Source organism: Oncorhynchus mykiss, chromosome 8, assembly GCF_013265735.2.
Source record: "Oncorhynchus mykiss isolate Arlee chromosome 8, USDA_OmykA_1.1, whole genome shotgun sequence".
NCBI lineage: Eukaryota > Metazoa > Chordata > Actinopteri > Salmoniformes > Salmonidae > Oncorhynchus > Oncorhynchus mykiss.
This window is the reverse complement of record NC_048572.1, coordinates 8,246,886-8,264,178: the sequence shown is the minus strand read 5'-3', so window position 1 is coordinate 8,264,178 and position 17,293 is coordinate 8,246,886. Positions and strand designations below refer to the sequence as shown.

Sequence of the window (17,293 nt, the reverse complement as noted above, 5' to 3'; positions counted from 1 at the left end):
GACCAGAATTATAGTGGTCTTCTCCACATGACCAGAATACTAGTGGTCTTCTCCACATGGCCAGATTTCTAGTGGTCTTCTTCACATGACCAGACTGATAGTGGTCTTCTCCACATGGCCAGACTGATAGTGGTCTTCTCCACATGGCCAGACTGATAGTGGTCTTCTCCACACGACCAAGCTCTCAAGCTCTGTCAGGTTGGATGGGGAGAGTCGCTGCACAGCTATTTTCAGGTCTCTCCAGAGATGTTCTATTGGGTTTAAGTCTGGGCCCTGGCTGGGCCACTCAACGACATTCAGAGACTTGTCCCGAAGCCACTCCTACATTGTCTTGGCTGTGTGCTTAAAGTCGTTGTCCTGTTAGAAGGTGAAACTTCACCCCAGTTTGAGTTCCTGAGCACTCTGGAGCAGGTTTTCAACAAGGATCTCTCTGCATTTAGGCCAAAGAGTGCAATCTTGGTTTCATCAGACCAGAGAATCGTGTTTCTCATTGTCTTAGAGTCCTTTAGGTGCCTTTTGGCAAACTCCAAGCGGGCTGTCATGTGCCTTTTACTGAGGAGTGGCTTCCGTCTGGCCACTCTACCATAAAGGCCTGATTTGTGTTGAGTGTTGTCCTTCTGGAAGGTTTTCCCATCTCTACAGAGGAACTCTGGAGCTCTGTCATAGTTCTCGGGTTCTTTGTCACCTCCCTGACCAAGGCCCTTCTCCCCCGGTTGCTCAGTTTGGCCGAGCAGCCAGCTTTAGGAAGAGTCTTTGTGGTTGCAAACGTCTTCCATTTAAGAATGATGGAGGCCTCCGTGTTCTTGGGGACCTTCAATGCTGCAAAAATGTTTTGGTACCCTTCCCCAGATCTGTGCCTCAACATAATCCTGTCTCGGAGCTCTACAGACAATTCCTTCAACATCATGGCTTGGTTTTTGCTCTGACATGCACTTTCAACTGTGGGACCTTATATAGACAGGTGTGTACCTTTCCAAAACATGTTCAATCAATTTAATTGACCACAGGTGGACTCCAGTCAAGTTGTGGAAACATCTCAAGAGTGATCAATGGAAACAGGATGCACCTGAGCTCAATTTCGAGTCTCAGAGCAAAGGGTCTGAATACTTATGTAAATGAGGTATTTATAAAAACCCGTTTTCAATTTGTTATTATGGGGTATTGTGTGTAGATTGATGAATAAGGCTGTAACGTAACACAATTTGGAAAAAGGGGAAAGGGTCTGAATACTTTACGAATGCACTGTACTGCTCTGCTAACTAGCCAGCTAAAGTGTAGTCACTGGCTAGCTAAGACAGAGAAAGGGGACTTAAATTCATGGATTGGGCACAAAGATCTCTGAACCCGCGCTGGTGAATGGTAGCTTAGTGTTGGCTAGAGATGAAGTGCAGGAGCTTCCTGCAGGAAGTTGTAGTGTTGCTGAGGTCTTTTCTGTTGCTAATTAGTATTTTGAACTTTTGGGAGTAAATTGAGGTGAATATATTCATAAAACTCACCTTACCCAAGAGAGAATTTACATGGCTATTAAAACGGCACACCAGGGTAAGCCTACACAAAACACTGACCTTATATGGAGTAGTTCTTATATCCCATACGCAAACTGATTGGAACCATTACTGGGTTTTACGGCTAGGTTTTATGGGTATATATGTATATATGATATGTACACTGTGCCGGACAATAGACAGTAAAGTTATCTTTTCAGGGCCAAGATGGCGTCACTTTGAGTGGGTGTATTTGAACGTACCTCCCGATAAACCAGGAAGATAATGATCAATACTCATGGATTTTAATATTTTTTTTGTAAACTGACCCTTACCTATATGAAGTAACAGAAGGTGATTGGAAAACACGGTGATCACGACTCCATTGGCTGAACAGATGCTAATCACCTCAGATGCAAGCAGCGAGACAGAAGCATGCAGCCCACATATTTCGTATTTGTATTTAGTATGGATCCCCAGCAGCTACTCTTCCTGGGGTCCAGCAAAATTAAGGCAGTTAAAGACCTCCCAGAACTCATGGTAAAAGACTCCTTATATTCACCACTGCCACCTACGCCGAGTAAGAGCCCTCCTGCCAAATACAGGGCAGTCGAAAATTATTCTACCAACCCTGACATTCTCAAAGCCATCTTTGAGAAACTGGCCATTGATGAAAAGACAACAGAGTCTACCTCCAAATCAATGGAGTCTCTCTCAGCCACTGTGCAGCAGCTCCTCAACCAGGTGTCAACCCACATCGCCACAGCAGCTGTAACATTAGGTTTGTTTTAGACTTGATTGAGCTGATTCAGTTGACTCCCAGGCTATTATTTTATTCCTCGACTTTTGTAAAGCATTTGATACAATAGAACACAAATTCCTAATTCCTTCCTTGTACACTTTTGGTTTCGGGACTATCTTTGTCTCTGATATCAATATGTTTTATAACAATATTAATAGTTCTATTATGATTAATTGTAACACAACCAGAATATTTAATATTCACCGTGGTCTTCGCCAGGGTTGTCCTATCTCAGCTTTCTTATTCCTTTTAGTTGTAGAATTACTATATATTAGACATCCCTGAATTAGAAGGTATTTCAATATTTGGAAAATAAATAACAAAATATCTCAATTAGCGATACAAATCTGTTTCTGAAAGATAAGGATCGAGTTGCTATTGCACTTAAAAAATAACTGTACAAAGCAGAGGGTCTGTCACGTTTCGTCCTCCCTGCTCCATCCCTATCTGTAGCTGATCAAACCAGCAAGGATATCAACAACACTTTCCTAGACTTTATATGGAAAAATAAACAACACAAACTTAAGAAGTCTGTAATATCAAACCAAAGAGCGTGGATTGTGGACTTGAAGTACTAGATTTCAATGATATCAACAATACCTTGAGAGTAAACTGGATAAAAGATGTATGCTGACCTATGAACCTATATGGGACTTCATTCCCTGTCATATTTTTATGAAATTGGGCAGTCTTCAATTTTTGTGGAAGTGCAACCATTCTCCAGCAAAATGACCCATCAAACTGTCAAAATGTAATGAACAAGCCCTTATAGCCTGGAAACTATGTTATGTCCACAACCTCTTCCCACACAAGGAACCTCGTCCCACAAAATTGTTGTTAAAAACAAGTCTATATTCTTCCCTAATTGATTTGAAAGAAATATGATATTTGTGCTTGAGATATTTAATAAAGAAGGAAATTATTATTTCCTATTTTTTTATAGGAAGTTCTTACAAACATATAACTTCCCAATACGTTATAAAGAATGTAATTCCATATGCAAAGCAATACCTTCAGGATTTACTAAATTAATTAAATCTAATTTGTGTTTTGGAGAACAAGTCAAGGTAGATGCACAATGTATGTTGGAATGTTGCCCCCTGCTGGATAACAAATGTAATAATACATTCATTAGATAATTTTTTCAAATCAAATCAAATGTTATTTGTCACATGCGCCGAAAACAAGGTGTAGACCATACAGTGAAATGCTTACTTACCAGCCCTTAACCAACAATACATTTATTTTTTAAATAGCCCCCCCAAAAAATAAAATAAAAGTAACAAATGTCTCCAAGAACAAGATCTCTCCTAGAGGGAAATTCTTCTGGAATGCATATATATTACTGAAATTGAATGGAGGAAAGCTTGGTTGCTCCTTCACAAATTTTGAATATCAAATAAAGTAAAATAAATTAACTATAAAATCTTGCACAAAATACACCCTTGCAAGAACGTGTTGTCTAAATTCATGGATTTAGATGACATATGCCTTTTCTGTGATAAAGAAGGGGAAATTAGTATTTTAATTTTTTTTTACGAGTGTGATTCTGTGAAGTTAGTTTAGAGCGAGTTAAGTATTTACATTTTTTATTCCATCAATAAGACCCATGTTTTTACAATGAAAGATGTAGTATGTTATTGTTCAAATGAAAACAAAACTACTGAGTTAGTTGTTATTTTTTCCTTCTCTCTGGTAAATTGGATATACACAAAAACACACGTTTGAAATATGTCCCCAAATGCAATATATTTTTCCTTGAAATCCAATATTTAATAAAATCTCTAGAATTAGTCAATAACACAAAAAAAACACTGTATTCTTACAACTCTATCATAGGTTTGTACAACTGTAACCCCTGGACTTTATTCTATTTACTTGAGGTACTTTAACTTTTGAAAGTCAATTGTTGTGATTTAATTTTTTTACTTTATAATGTTATTTTTATTTCTTCAGAGAAAATATATGTGTAGTGATGCACTATGTTTTTGTGTTATTGTATTGTAAATTGAAATGGTATAATAATAAAAACAGCTAAATACAATTAAAATAAAGAAGTATTTTTTTGTTTCTATTGTGATTTTCTGACAATGTCTGGTAATTAGTTATTGCACTATTATTACAATGCACTGTTTCAATGGTATTCAACTTTTAACATGTTCGGATCAATCCGATATGAGTTTTGCGCTAATAGTCCTGAATACAGACCACCAATGGGCAAGTCATAATTACGCACACATTACGCACAGAAAAAAAAACGATCTGCATCAGTGAACACAAAGGCTAAAGCTACCCCAAGACGACAAAAGTGTCAAAAGCTATGATGAAAATGTACAATTTAAAATGTCTCCAAGTTAATTTTCAAAAACACTAACATAGAAACTATTGATAAATACTTACACTTTTCTTTTGCATCCTCAGACCCTACATTCCAAAGAGCGCTGGCATAACAGCATGCACTGAGATGTACATTTTCAGTTTGACAAGCGACAGAACTCGGCCTGCTGCTGTGACTGACAGGTCATGAACCAATCGTCTCTGTCCACCGGCTATTGGGACGGCTCCAATTGGAGCATTTGGCTGAAATCCAGTGACTGAACCGTGTGACAGGTATTGGATGGGGCAGACAGACAGAATAAACAGGCAGACGGTGAAAGGGGATTTAAGGGTAGCTAATACCTTAACCTTAATCCGTGCAGGGTTTCTCTATCTAATAGAATAAACCTGGAGACAGATTAACATATAGGGGAATGAATTTAACCTACAAGGTAGGCTTATTGAAATACTGTGACCACCTGCAACTGATGTTGTACAGAGTTTTATGTATCCAGGTAGCCTAGTGGTTAGAGCCAGGGCCAGTAACCAAAAGGTTGCTAGATCGAATCCCTGAGCTGACAGGTTCTGCCCCTGAGCAAGGCAGTTAACCCACTGTTCCTAGGCCGTCATTGTAAATAAGAATGTGTCCTTAACTGACTTGCCTAGTTAAATAATCATTCATCCCAATTCTCATCCCCTATTCGACAAACACTTTCATCTCTTACGGTATGAGGGGCCAATTTGGACCGTTACCCCAAAAAAAACAGCATCTATTTGAGCTACATCACCTATCTATGTGTGCCCACACTATTCAGGTCAGCAGATCTGAAACAAAACACACGCACGCACGCACGCACACACGCTGAGTGCACTATATGAGGCTAATCTGACACCTGAGCCAGCTGTCATGTGGTTGGTTGATGAAGGAGGAAATAGACCTCCTGCTGGCCGACCCAGAGTCTTTGCAGAGCAGCAAGTGCACCTTGACACACTAGAGTAATGTCCTGTATAGTTCACCTTAGCACACTAGAGTAATGTCCTGTATAGTTCACCTTAACACACTAGACTAGAGTAATGTCCTGTATAGTTCACCTTGACACACTAGAGTAATGTCCTGTATAGTTCACCTTGACACACTAGAGTACTGTCCTGTATAGTTCACCTTAACACACTAGAGTAATGTCCTGTATAGTTCACCTTAACACACTAGACTAGAGTAATGTCCTGTATAGTTCACCTTGACACACTAGAGTAATGTCCTGTATAGTTCACCTTGACACACTCGAGTAATGTCCTGTATAGTTCACCTTGACACACTAGACTCGAGTAATGTCCTGTATAGTTCACCTTGACACACTAGACTCGAGTAATGTCCTGTATAGTTCACCTTAACAGTCTGTGTTGTCGCACACTCTTACACCATGATTAGTGCTATCGGGATCCTTGTGATGTCCCTACCCTGAACCTTAACCCTAACCCCTACCCTGAACCTTAACCATTTTAAATGTCAACTTCAATGGGGTAATGTCAGTGCCAATTTAGCATTTCTAATAATTTGCGTAGCATTTACGATTTTCATATATGCATTATGTTACCAGCCTCAAACTGAATCTGAAAGTGGCCTTTAGTGATAACGAGAAACGGACACAAAAGTTATCGTCCTGACAGTTCTGCCACTTTCTTTATTCTCTATATACCTTTTCTCATTTCAAATATGTCCTTATTAATTCATTTCAATCGATTGAAAACTATTTACAACAAAACATTTAATACACATACAAGTGCACACATTAACTTACACAACACAAGAGCACTTTACCTATAGTATATCTCCTCATTCCCCAAATGGAAACACTTTTAGATCAAGATAAACAACTGTCATGTCTGAATATTGCTACACATGTAGAAAACGGATAAACATTACATTCAGCTTCGAAACAGTGTAGCCAACATCAACTAGTCTCTCTTGCACCTGCACTACGTGCACTAAAGTTGCACCTGCACTACTTGCACTAAAGTCTGTTTCCACAGGCAGCGTGCGCGCCGCCATTTTACCACAATAACTTCCAGGAAATCATGTACATTTATTTACTCAGAAAAACCCAAAGTCTCTATGTGACTTGTGAAAAATATATATATTTAATTTTACATTTTTTTACCACAGCTAGCATAAAGCAAACAGTCATTCTCAATCACGTTCTTCACTCACTCAGTTTTAAACAAAAAATAACACCTCAAACCTTTTCCCAAACGTTATGATGTTCTTTCAATGTTATACATTTTAAACATGCTGTTACATACATGTAACATTAGTGATAAAGAAACTTACACAGTTCTTGTCACTACATTCTGAGGAATGGTGTGAGCGCTTGGCCAGTACTTGTTGCTTCCCCCACGACTATAGTGCAACAGCGCCATCTACTGGAATTATGGACTAACTACTGCCAAAGCCTGTAGAAAATAAGAGTTAGATTGAAAAAACGAATAAACGTTGGTTTAAAAAATAATAAAGTGCTATCTATTTGTTGTGACTTTGTTTTTCAACCCATTAAAATTACAACGAATGGTCCACTAAGTGAACTCCACTAGATGTCAGCAGTGACTTCAACAACAAAACACTTATGTGTGTGCTATCACGTCATAATCTGTAGACGGACACTTTTCATACATTTCTTCAAGTGTGATTAAGGCAGTGCAAGCATGTGGTCGTGCACGTGTTGGCAAAGAGAGAGTTCAAAGTTGGAGTTGACTAACCAAATGGAATCCTTCGGCTAATGTAGCCGCTACATAGTTTCTAAATAAGTCTATCTCATTTAGGACTACTTTATGTTAGGCTACTTCAGGGATCAGCATCTTTGATGAGGGTCAGGGCCACACACAAAAAAAAAACAGAACTCAGCATACCGACAGCTAATTACTTGCAATTATACACATTGTGCTATATGGTGGAGGCAAATGTTTGCCGTTTTAAATATGATAACTGATAATCAATGGGCCCCACCCCAGTCAGTCATTTGATCGTGTTTACCACACATTTAGATTGCTGGCTGCTAGACTCATTTACCAATCTAAAAACAATTTGCTGACATGGGCTAATTTAGTGACGGCTGATGCACAACCACAGTTCGGAATTACAGCTGATGTATTATATTAGTCTAACTCTCAACAGTATGTTGAGCCACGACTGAGTTAAAAAATATATATATATATATATATATATATATATATATGTATATATTTACAAAATATATATATTTATTTAAAAAATGATTTTGTCAAATTGGCCAGCCAGTTGCCCATCCCTGATGACTTAATCCTATAAATTGAATTCATGGTTGTTAGTATTGTAACTACAACACCTGGACATGAGGAAAACGGCTAAGCAGGCAGCATTTTGTCAACCAGATAGGGCTAATTCATTTCCTACAATGTAGCCTGGGGTCCAGTGTTTTGGGTAGGTAGGCTATGCCAAGGCTGTGTACGTACATTGCTTTACGTTTCTTTAGAAAAATAATGTAGCGATGTACGCAAACAAAAGAGAATCATATTTTTTGAAGAGAGGACAGTCATCCTTGCAGACAAGAGTAATCCATTTTCAATTGAGAAGAATACGATTGTTATCATTGTTTTCAAGAAATCAATGTAGTAAAATTGTATACACTTTTATATGGTAGCTGTCTGTTCTATCTCAACAGAGAGTGGCAGAGCGGGAAAGAGAGAGAGAGGTGCCCCTACAATCTAACTTTGTATTCAACACAATTATTGTTATTCAATTCTCCGTTCTGACCCATTATTATTATTATTATTAACATAAAACTACCTACTCCTGCTTTTTAAACACGGCTGGCAGAGTGATAGTGACAGACTTTGTCATTTCATTCTGAATCATTAAATAGCAGTAGCCTCGTCCGCTTGCCGAGGCGTGCTCGTCTCGTCTCCTCTCCTCTCGCACCCACCATAGCTCACTCAGCGTACTGCTGACATTGGCAGCCGCAGGGAGCACACAGTCCGGGGTGGGTAGGCATTGAGTGACAATCCGCGGTGAGGTGTGCAGTGGACGCGGGGTGGGGGGGGGGGGGGGGGGGGGGGGGGGGGCTTGCCCGGTCTGCCCTATATGGTTGTGGAATTAGCTCCATGCTAATATCGGCAGGAGAGCTACAGCATCGCGTTTCTGTCTAGCCTACTGCATCTCCAGTCAGTGGTGGCTTTCATAGTCTAAACAGGCTCCTTCACAGCCATGGCTGAGGGCGGAGAAGGAGAGGATGATATCCAGTTCTTACGAACTGTAAGTAGCTACATTATTTGTTTACTTTTTATGCATAACCAAAGCGTTTTTTGGGGGGACCGGGTGTCTTGAAAGGAAATGTTCTTGGATATGGCTTTAAATGGCAACAACTGGTGTCACTGCTGGATAGAGAGTCTATCATTTGCTTGAATACCTGGACTAATGCAAAATCAGGATATGAAAACTGCTCTGACTTCTAATAAAATAGGTGCAGTTTTATTTTGGGTGTTTTATATAATTCATGAGATTCTGCCCTTGTTGGGAAGTTGACCTAGGTGTATGGTGCACGCTATGGGCTACTGTGCAGTGAGCGAGCTGCATATTGGCTCTCAGAGCACCTGTCGCCAGAGCTCGAGGCACATTGGAATTTAAATGAAAGTCCCAGCTGCAGGTGCAATGGCACATTTAAATTAGGCCTACATAATTGTAAAATAAAAGTAGTGATTTTTGCATAATCATTCTAATATAATTGAGTTTGGAGTATGGTTGTATCTGTTTTCCTCTATAATGACAATGATATATCGACTAAACTTAAAGAACATAATGTTTATTTGATTTTCTTCTGGCTTTCCGTCTGTGTGTGGGTTGTAGTTGCTTGTGAAAAGGCTACTGTTGATTTAATCATCGAAATAAAAGCTAAAACTATTTTAACCTGTGTGCTTTGCTTTGACTCAGGGAGAGGTGTTTTAATAAGTTCTGTTCACAAGTAAGATAACCCCAAGCATGGCTCTGCTATTTTAGAGCTATTTTAGTGGTTCGATGAAGATTACTTACACTATGCTACATAGGGTTCATGTGGGGCTACAAGGCATTTATCTTTGTAAACGATACGATGTACAGTATGTATGTTGCCCTGGTGTGAATAACCATCCATCACAGTTGGTTCGCCATTGACGTATAGGCTAGTCCTGACATATCTCTTGGAGTGTGATATTTTGTGATACCTTAGACATGCTGTGCTGATAAACTGTCCAGCGTCATACAATGGAGGATAACACACTTCCATAGAGTTAGAAAGATCCAACAGGCTGGTGTGTGTGTCACCAGATCAAACTATGATGGTTGATGGTTGATCCTTAACCAGAGAAGAGAATACAGATGTGTAGCTGATCCATAACCAGAGAAGAGAAGACATATGTGTAGCTGATCCATAACCAGAGAAGAGAAGACAGATGTGTAGCTGATCCATAACCAGAGAAGAGAAGACAGATGTGTAGCTGATCCATAACCAGAGAAGAGAAGACAGATGTGTAGTTGATCCATAACCAGAGAAGAGAAGACAGATGTGTAGTTGATCTTTTACCAGAGAAGAGAAGACAGATATGTAGCTGATCCATAACCAGAGAAGAGAAGACAGATGTGTAGTTGATCTTTTACCAGAGAAGAGAAGACAGATGTGTAGCTGATCCATAACCAGAGAAGAGAAGACAGATGTGTAGTTGATCCTTTACCAGAGAAGAGAAGACAGATGTGTAGTTGATCCATAACCAGAGAAGAGAAGACAGATGTGTAGCTGATCCATAACCAGAGAAGAGAAGACAGATGTGTAGTTGATCCTTTACCAGAGAAGAGAATACAGATGTGTAGCTGATCCATAACCAGAGAAGAGAAGACAGATGTGTAGCTGATCCATAACCAGAGAAGAGAAGACAGATGTGTAGTTGATCCATAACCAGAGAAGAGAAGACAGATGTGTAGCTGATCCATAACCAGAGAAGAGAAGACAGATGTGTAGTTGATCCATAACCAGAGAAGAGAAGACAGATGTGTAGTTGATCCATAACCAGAGTAGAGAAGACAGATGTGTAGTTGATCCTTTACCAGAGAAGAGAATACAGATGTGTAGCTGATCCATAACCAGAGAAGAGAAGACAGATGTGTAGTTGATCCTTTACCAGAGAAGAGAAGACAGATGTGTAGTTGATCCATAACCAGAGTAGAGAAGACAGATGTGTAGTTGATATTTTACCAGAGAAGAGAAGACAGATGTGTAGTTGATCCTTTACCAGAGAAGAGAAGACAGATGTGTAGTTGATCCTTTACCAGAGAAGAGAAGACAGATGTGTAGTTGATCTTTTACCAGAGTAGAGAAGACAGATGTGTAGTTGATCCTTTACCAGAGAAGAGAAGACAGATGTGTAGTTGATCTTTTACCAGAGTAGAGAAGACAGATGTGTAGTTGATCCATAACCAGAGAAGTGAAGACAGATGTGTAGTTGATCCTTCAATCCAGTATGTTACGATAGAGAGAAGACCTAGAGGTGGCTGTTTGACAGGTCGGTCAGCAGTATTTGACGGCCTACAGTGTTTAACAGGCCTGTGATATGCTGATCCTGATGGCTCTCAGATTCACCTGACACTCACACCACTCAATGGCATCCTGATTATCTAGCGAAAACAGCCATATTCCAGGGGTTTTCACAGGCCCCAAGCACACATAACATCAATAGTCTAATCAGGCTGTCATGAGAGATTATCGGTAGTCAGTCGATACAAAAACACGCTCCTTAGCATTAATTAAAGCACTGATTGTAAATGTGTTAGGATCTGATTTATATGTAATTCATTGACATTCATAATCAGATAAATAAGTATAACTTAATTTCTGCACGTCGGAAGAGATGTTATAGATGATTCAACCGCAGTTCCACAATAAGTAATTTTTTCCAGTTTGTGCACAGAAGTATCTGTTTATTTAATTTTTGCTGAGTCTGAGTTAGAATACCTCATGATAAGCTGCAGACCATACTATTTACCAAGAGAGTTTTCATCTATATTTTTTTGTAGCTGTCTTATTACCACCACAAACGGATGCTGGCACTAGGACCACACTCAACAAGCTGTATAGGGCCATATGCAAACAAGAAAATGCACATTCAGAGGTGGCGTTTCTTGTAGTCAGTGATTTTAATGCAGGGAAAATTAAATCAGTTTTCCGTAATTTTTACCAGCATGTCACCTATGCAACTAGAGGCGAAAAAACTCTAGATCACCTTTACTCCACACACAGACAAGCATATAAAGCTCTCCCTCACCTTCCTTTTTTTGCAAATCAGAATATAACTCTATCCTCCGGCTTCCTGCTTACAGCAAAAAGTCAAACAGGAAATACCAGTGACACACTCAATACAGAAGTGGTCCGATAAAGTGGATGCTAAGCAACAGGACTGTTTCGCGAGTACAGACTGAAATATGTTCCGGGATTGATCCGATAACATTGAGGAGATTACCACATCAGTCACCGGCTTCATTAATAAGTGCTTAGATGACTCATCCCCACAGTGACCATACGCACATACCCTAACCAGAATCCATGGATTACAGACAACGTTCATACTGAGCTATTGGCTAGAGCTGCCGGTTTCATGAAGCGGGACAGTAATCTGGATGCTTATAAGAAATCCCGTTATGACCTCCGACAAGCCATCAAACAGGCAAGATGTCAATACAGGACTAAGATTGAATCCTACTACGTCAGCTCTGACATTCGACAGATGTGGCAGGGCTTGCAAACTATCATAGATTACAAAGGAAAACCCAGCCATGAGCTGCCCAGCAACATAAGTCTACCAGACGAGCTAAAGACCTTCAAATCTTGCTTCTATGCAAACAACACTGAACCATGCATGAGAACACCAGCTGTTCCCGGACGACTGTGTGATCATGCTCTCCGTAGCTGATGTGAGTAAGACCTTTAAATAGGTTCATATTCACAAGGCCGTGGGGCCAGAAGGAATACCAGGACATATACTCAGAGCATGCGCTGACCAGCTGGCAAGTGTCTCCACTGACATTTATAACCTATCCCTGACCCGCTCTGTAATACCAACTTGTTTCAAGCAGACCACCATAGTCCCTGTGCCCAAGAACGCCAAGGTAAAGAATGCTGTTCATTGACTAAGGCTCAGCATTCAACACCATAGTCCCCTCCAAGATTATTACCAAGCTCAGCACCCTGGAACAGAACAACTACCTCTGCAACTGAATCCTGACTTCCTGACGAGGCACCCCCGGGTAGTGAGCCTCAACACGGGGGCCCCTCATGGGTGTGTGCTTAGTCCCCTCCTCTACTCCCCGTTCAGCTATGACTGTGTGACCGCGCATAACTCCAACACCATCATTAAGTTTGCTTACGACACAACGTTGGTAAGACTGATCACAGACGGCGATGAGGCAGCCTATAGGGAGGAGTTCAGAGACCTGGCAGTGTGGTGCCAGGACAACAACCTTTCCCTCAACGTCAGCAAGACAAAGGAGAAGATCGTGGACTACAGGAAACAGAGCGGCGCCCCATTTCACATCAATGTGGCTGCAGTGGAGCGGGTCGAGAGCTTCAAGTCCCTCCGTGTTCACATCCCTGAGGAATTAACATGGTCCACACACACCCACCCAGTTGTGAAGAGGGCAAGACAGCGCCTCTTCCCCATCAGGAGGCAGAATTTTTTGGGGGCACGGTTCCTCAGATCTGCATAAAGTTCTACAGCTGCACCATTGAGAGCATCTTGACTGGCTGCATCACCGCTTGGTATGGCAACTGCAAGGCACCCAAATGCAAGGCGCTACAGAGGGTGGTGAATACGGCCCAGTACTTCACTGGGGCCAAGCTTCCTGCCATCCAGGACCTGTATGCCAGGTGGTGTCAGAGGAAGGCCCACACACACTAGACCCTACCCACACACTCACAGATTTATATGTTTTATTTTATCCTTACACAGACACCTTAACACACACACTACATACGCACCCACATGCATACTGACGCCAAGCACACACGCTCACACACACACGCTCACACACACACGCTCACACACACACACACACACACACACACACACACACACACACACACACACACACACACACACACACACACACACACACATAATACGGGCCCACATGCATACTGACGCCACACACGCACACACACATACACTCTGACAGCACGGTGCACATTTTTTTACTTGAGAAATACTGCACCAAACACCATAGTTAGATGTAAAATTGCACAACTAAATCAATCCTCGGCAAAAACGTCAAAATGAATTACACATTTCTTGAATTAGAATCATTCCGGGGATTTTGATGAATTGAATAGTCTTCCGCGTGTACAGTGTCTCATGGGGGACAAACATTAACCAAACACGGCATCGGACTGAAAACATACCTCCAAGACTGAAATCTCGTTTTCTAATGAGCAACAGAAAAACAAAATGTGCCAATCAGCGTGTTTTCTGTTGGCCTGAACAGAGACTTTTCTGCAGTAGTGGCAGTGGTTGAGTTGATGTATAGGCTAGCCAAGGCCTTATTATTGATCTGATAGAGAATTTAGATCGATAGCTACAGATGTAGGATCTTAATTTATGCCAGTTTGCTACAGCAGGAAAATATTCCTGCAGCAACAGGAAATGTGAATTATTCTTTTGATTATATTTAATGGAGATTTTTGTAGGGTTTGATCAACAAAAATTGTTAGGGCAAATCAAATCTTACCTTTTTTTAATGGAAATTACAAACTTTAGGAGCCTTTTTAACCTTGAATGCACTACAAGTTTGCATTTCCTGCTGTGCATTAAAATTCTCAGCAAAAAAATAATGATCAAATTAGAAAGCAACACGATGAAAGAATTTGAAGCAGTTGTATGAAATTGGACTTGTTTTTCCCATAATCTCAGTTCCAAAGTGTGATTGCGAAGTCAGAAGTTCGAAGGCTTGGATCTATATTTTGTAGTCCAGTGTTATTAAAGAGCCCTTGTAGTTTGAAGGAGTTTTCAAAACTTTGTGGCTGTGATGTCATACTCGTCATTAACTCAAGAGGTGATGTGCAGAACTGTGAAGGTAGTCAACCCTTTTAAATCCAGAGAGGACGCTTCCCCAGACCCTAGCCTTGTCCCATGCCCCCATGCAGTAGCAGTAGCAGCAGCAGAGTGCTTATTTGGAGTTGATGTTGTTCTGGAAGCCTTCTGCATTCCGAAGGAGAACTTAAATTTAGCCTCTTTAAAAGCTGATGCTTCCTCAGCCCATGCATACACGCTGTACATGCGTTCCCTGCTTGCTGGCTCCTGCCCACACCACAACACACTACACCATGGGTCATTGCGTCAGCTGGGCAGCTAGCACAAGACCAGCGGCATTTTAGCACCATTTTTATAGGGATGAGCTAGTATTTCGAAGTCAACAGCTTGCTACCGCAAAGTTTGAGGCGATATAAAGATATAGTCATGCCGGGGACAGAATAAGAAGAGGACATGTGTAGGAGCAAGACTAGGAATTCTGTTGTTTGATTCCATTGCTGTATGTTGGTGATTCACTTTTTAGGCTGTATTGAGCGTATGCAAAACAAATGTGCAAATATCCCCTGGGTTTTTCACCAAATGCACAGTTCTGCTAAAAGTTGCCCAGTGTTTCAAATCAAATCAAATTTTATTAGTCACATACGCATGGTTAGCAGATGTTATTGCGAGTGTAGCTAAATGCTTGTTTAAATGTTGTCCAGTGTTTGAAGAGTTTGTTGGCACTGTTGCTGTTCAAATTCATTACAAAGTTGAATACTTTTATACCTCAGACAACTTCGTCCACAAAAAGCTGATTGTATGTCTTTGGGAAATCTATAGTGCTAAAGGGCTGGTGAGAGAACATTAAACAATATTTGGGGTAGTAGAGGTGGTTGGTTAGCGGTGGCACCTATCCCCGAGGTGGGTGGTTAGCACCTAATCCCCGAGGTGGGTGGTTAGCACCTAATCCCCGAGGTGGGTGGTTAGCACCTAATCCCCGAGGTGGGTGGTTAGCGGTGGCACCTATCCCCGAGGTGGGTGGTTAGCAGTGGCACCTATCCCAGATGTGGGTGGTTAGCACCTAATCCCAGAGGTGGGTGGTTAGCAGTGGCACCTAATCCCAGACGTGGGTGGTTAGCACCTAATCCCAGAGGTGGGTGGTTAGCAGTGGCACCTAATCCCAGAGGTGGGTGGTTAGCACCTAATCCCTGAGGTGGGAGGTTAGCAGTGGCACCTAATCCCAGAGGTGGGTGGTTAGCAGTGGCACCTAATCCCAGAGGTGGGTGGTTAGCAGTGGCACCTAATCCCAGAGGTGGGTGGTTAGCACCTAATCCCAGAGGTGGGTGGTTAGCAGTGGCACCTAATCCCAGAGGTGGGTAGTTAGCAGTGGAACCTAATCCCAGAGGTGGGTGGTTAGCAGTGGCACCTATCCCAGATGTGTGTGGTTAGCAGTGGCACCTAATCCCAGAGGTGGGTGGTTAGCAGTGGCACCTAATCCCAGAGGTGGCTGGTTAGCACCTACTCTCAGAGGTGGGAGGTTAGCAGTGGCAACTATCCCAGATGTGTGTGGTTAGCAGTGGCACCTAATCCCAGAGGTGGGTGGTTAGCAGTGGCACCTAATCCCAGAGGTGGGTGGTTAGCAGTGCCACCTGTCGCAGAGGTGGTTGGTTTGCAGTGCCACCTGTCCCAATTAAAATACTGTTGTTAGACTCTCCAGAGCTCCTTCATCCTGTTGTCTCTGGAAAGGAAATGAGAGGATTTAAACTGCTGGTCTGGAGCCAGATGGGTCTGGGACAGGTGGGTCTGGGCCAGGTGCATGCATGCCTCTGCGGTGCTGATGATCCATGCTCAGGGTTGGGAAGAATTATAAGTGGGTCCTTAGGGCCAGTTTCCTGGACCGAAGATTAAAGCGCATGCTTCCATGATTTGTGTCACGCCTGCTCCCGCTCTCCCTCGGGCGCCAGGCTCCCCGGCATTACGGACTCCTGCCACCATTATTACGCACACCTGCTCCCCTTGATTCATTGCACTCACCTGGACTCAATTACCTGTGTTAATTTCCTCCCCTATATCTGTCTATTCCCTATCTCTCTTCCTCGCTTCCGGATAAATGTTTGTTTGTCATTTTTGTTACCTGGTTCTGACGCTGTTCCTGTCCTGTTCGACGTCTGTTCCACATTAAATGTTCAACCTGCTTTTCTCCAGCGTCGGTCCTTTGTGCTGGAACCAACCTTTGTATCTACACTGTTCTTCAAGTAAATGTGTTTGTGTAAACTTTTCTGTTGAAATGGTTAAACATTGTCATTGTGCATAGAGTTGTATGGTTACAATCATTGGTTTTTGTTCTCAGCAGCACTCTCTTATTGTGGAATTTCCCAAGCCCAGTTGAGAATATCCTTTGAAAGTTATTTTTAGTCATCTGGTTCTGGAAACTTACCCTTAAAGTTTGGGATAAACCATTGTTGTGTGTATGGGGCCAGGTGTACCTGTGTTGTTGTAGACAGGTGTTGACCCATGCCCAGGTGTACCTGTGTTATTGTAGACAGGTGTTGATCCATGCCCAGGTGTACCTGTGTTGTTGCAGACAGGTGTTGACCCATGCCCAGGTGTACTTGTATTATTGTAGACAGGTGTT

At 41.8% G+C, this 17,293-nt stretch overlaps 1 protein-coding gene across 9 annotated transcripts in view; it reads left to right on the top strand.

Annotated features, from left to right (window-relative positions):
* Positions 1-8,766: 8,766 nt before the first annotated feature.
* LOC110529177 (ryanodine receptor 3) overlaps positions 8,767-17,293 on the top strand; it is a 245,343-nt gene continuing 236,816 nt past the window's right edge. For 7 of the 9 annotated variants that reach the window (XM_036984659.1, XM_036984657.1, XM_036984658.1 and 4 more), the window contains exon 1: positions 8,767-8,887. In XM_036984659.1, coding sequence (XP_036840554.1) covers positions 8,840-8,887 — 48 coding nt within the window. In that variant the 5' untranslated portion in view covers positions 8,767-8,839. The remainder of the gene's footprint in view (positions 8,888-17,293) is intronic. The other 2 variants (XM_036984663.1, XM_036984662.1) reach the window with 1 other exon arrangement.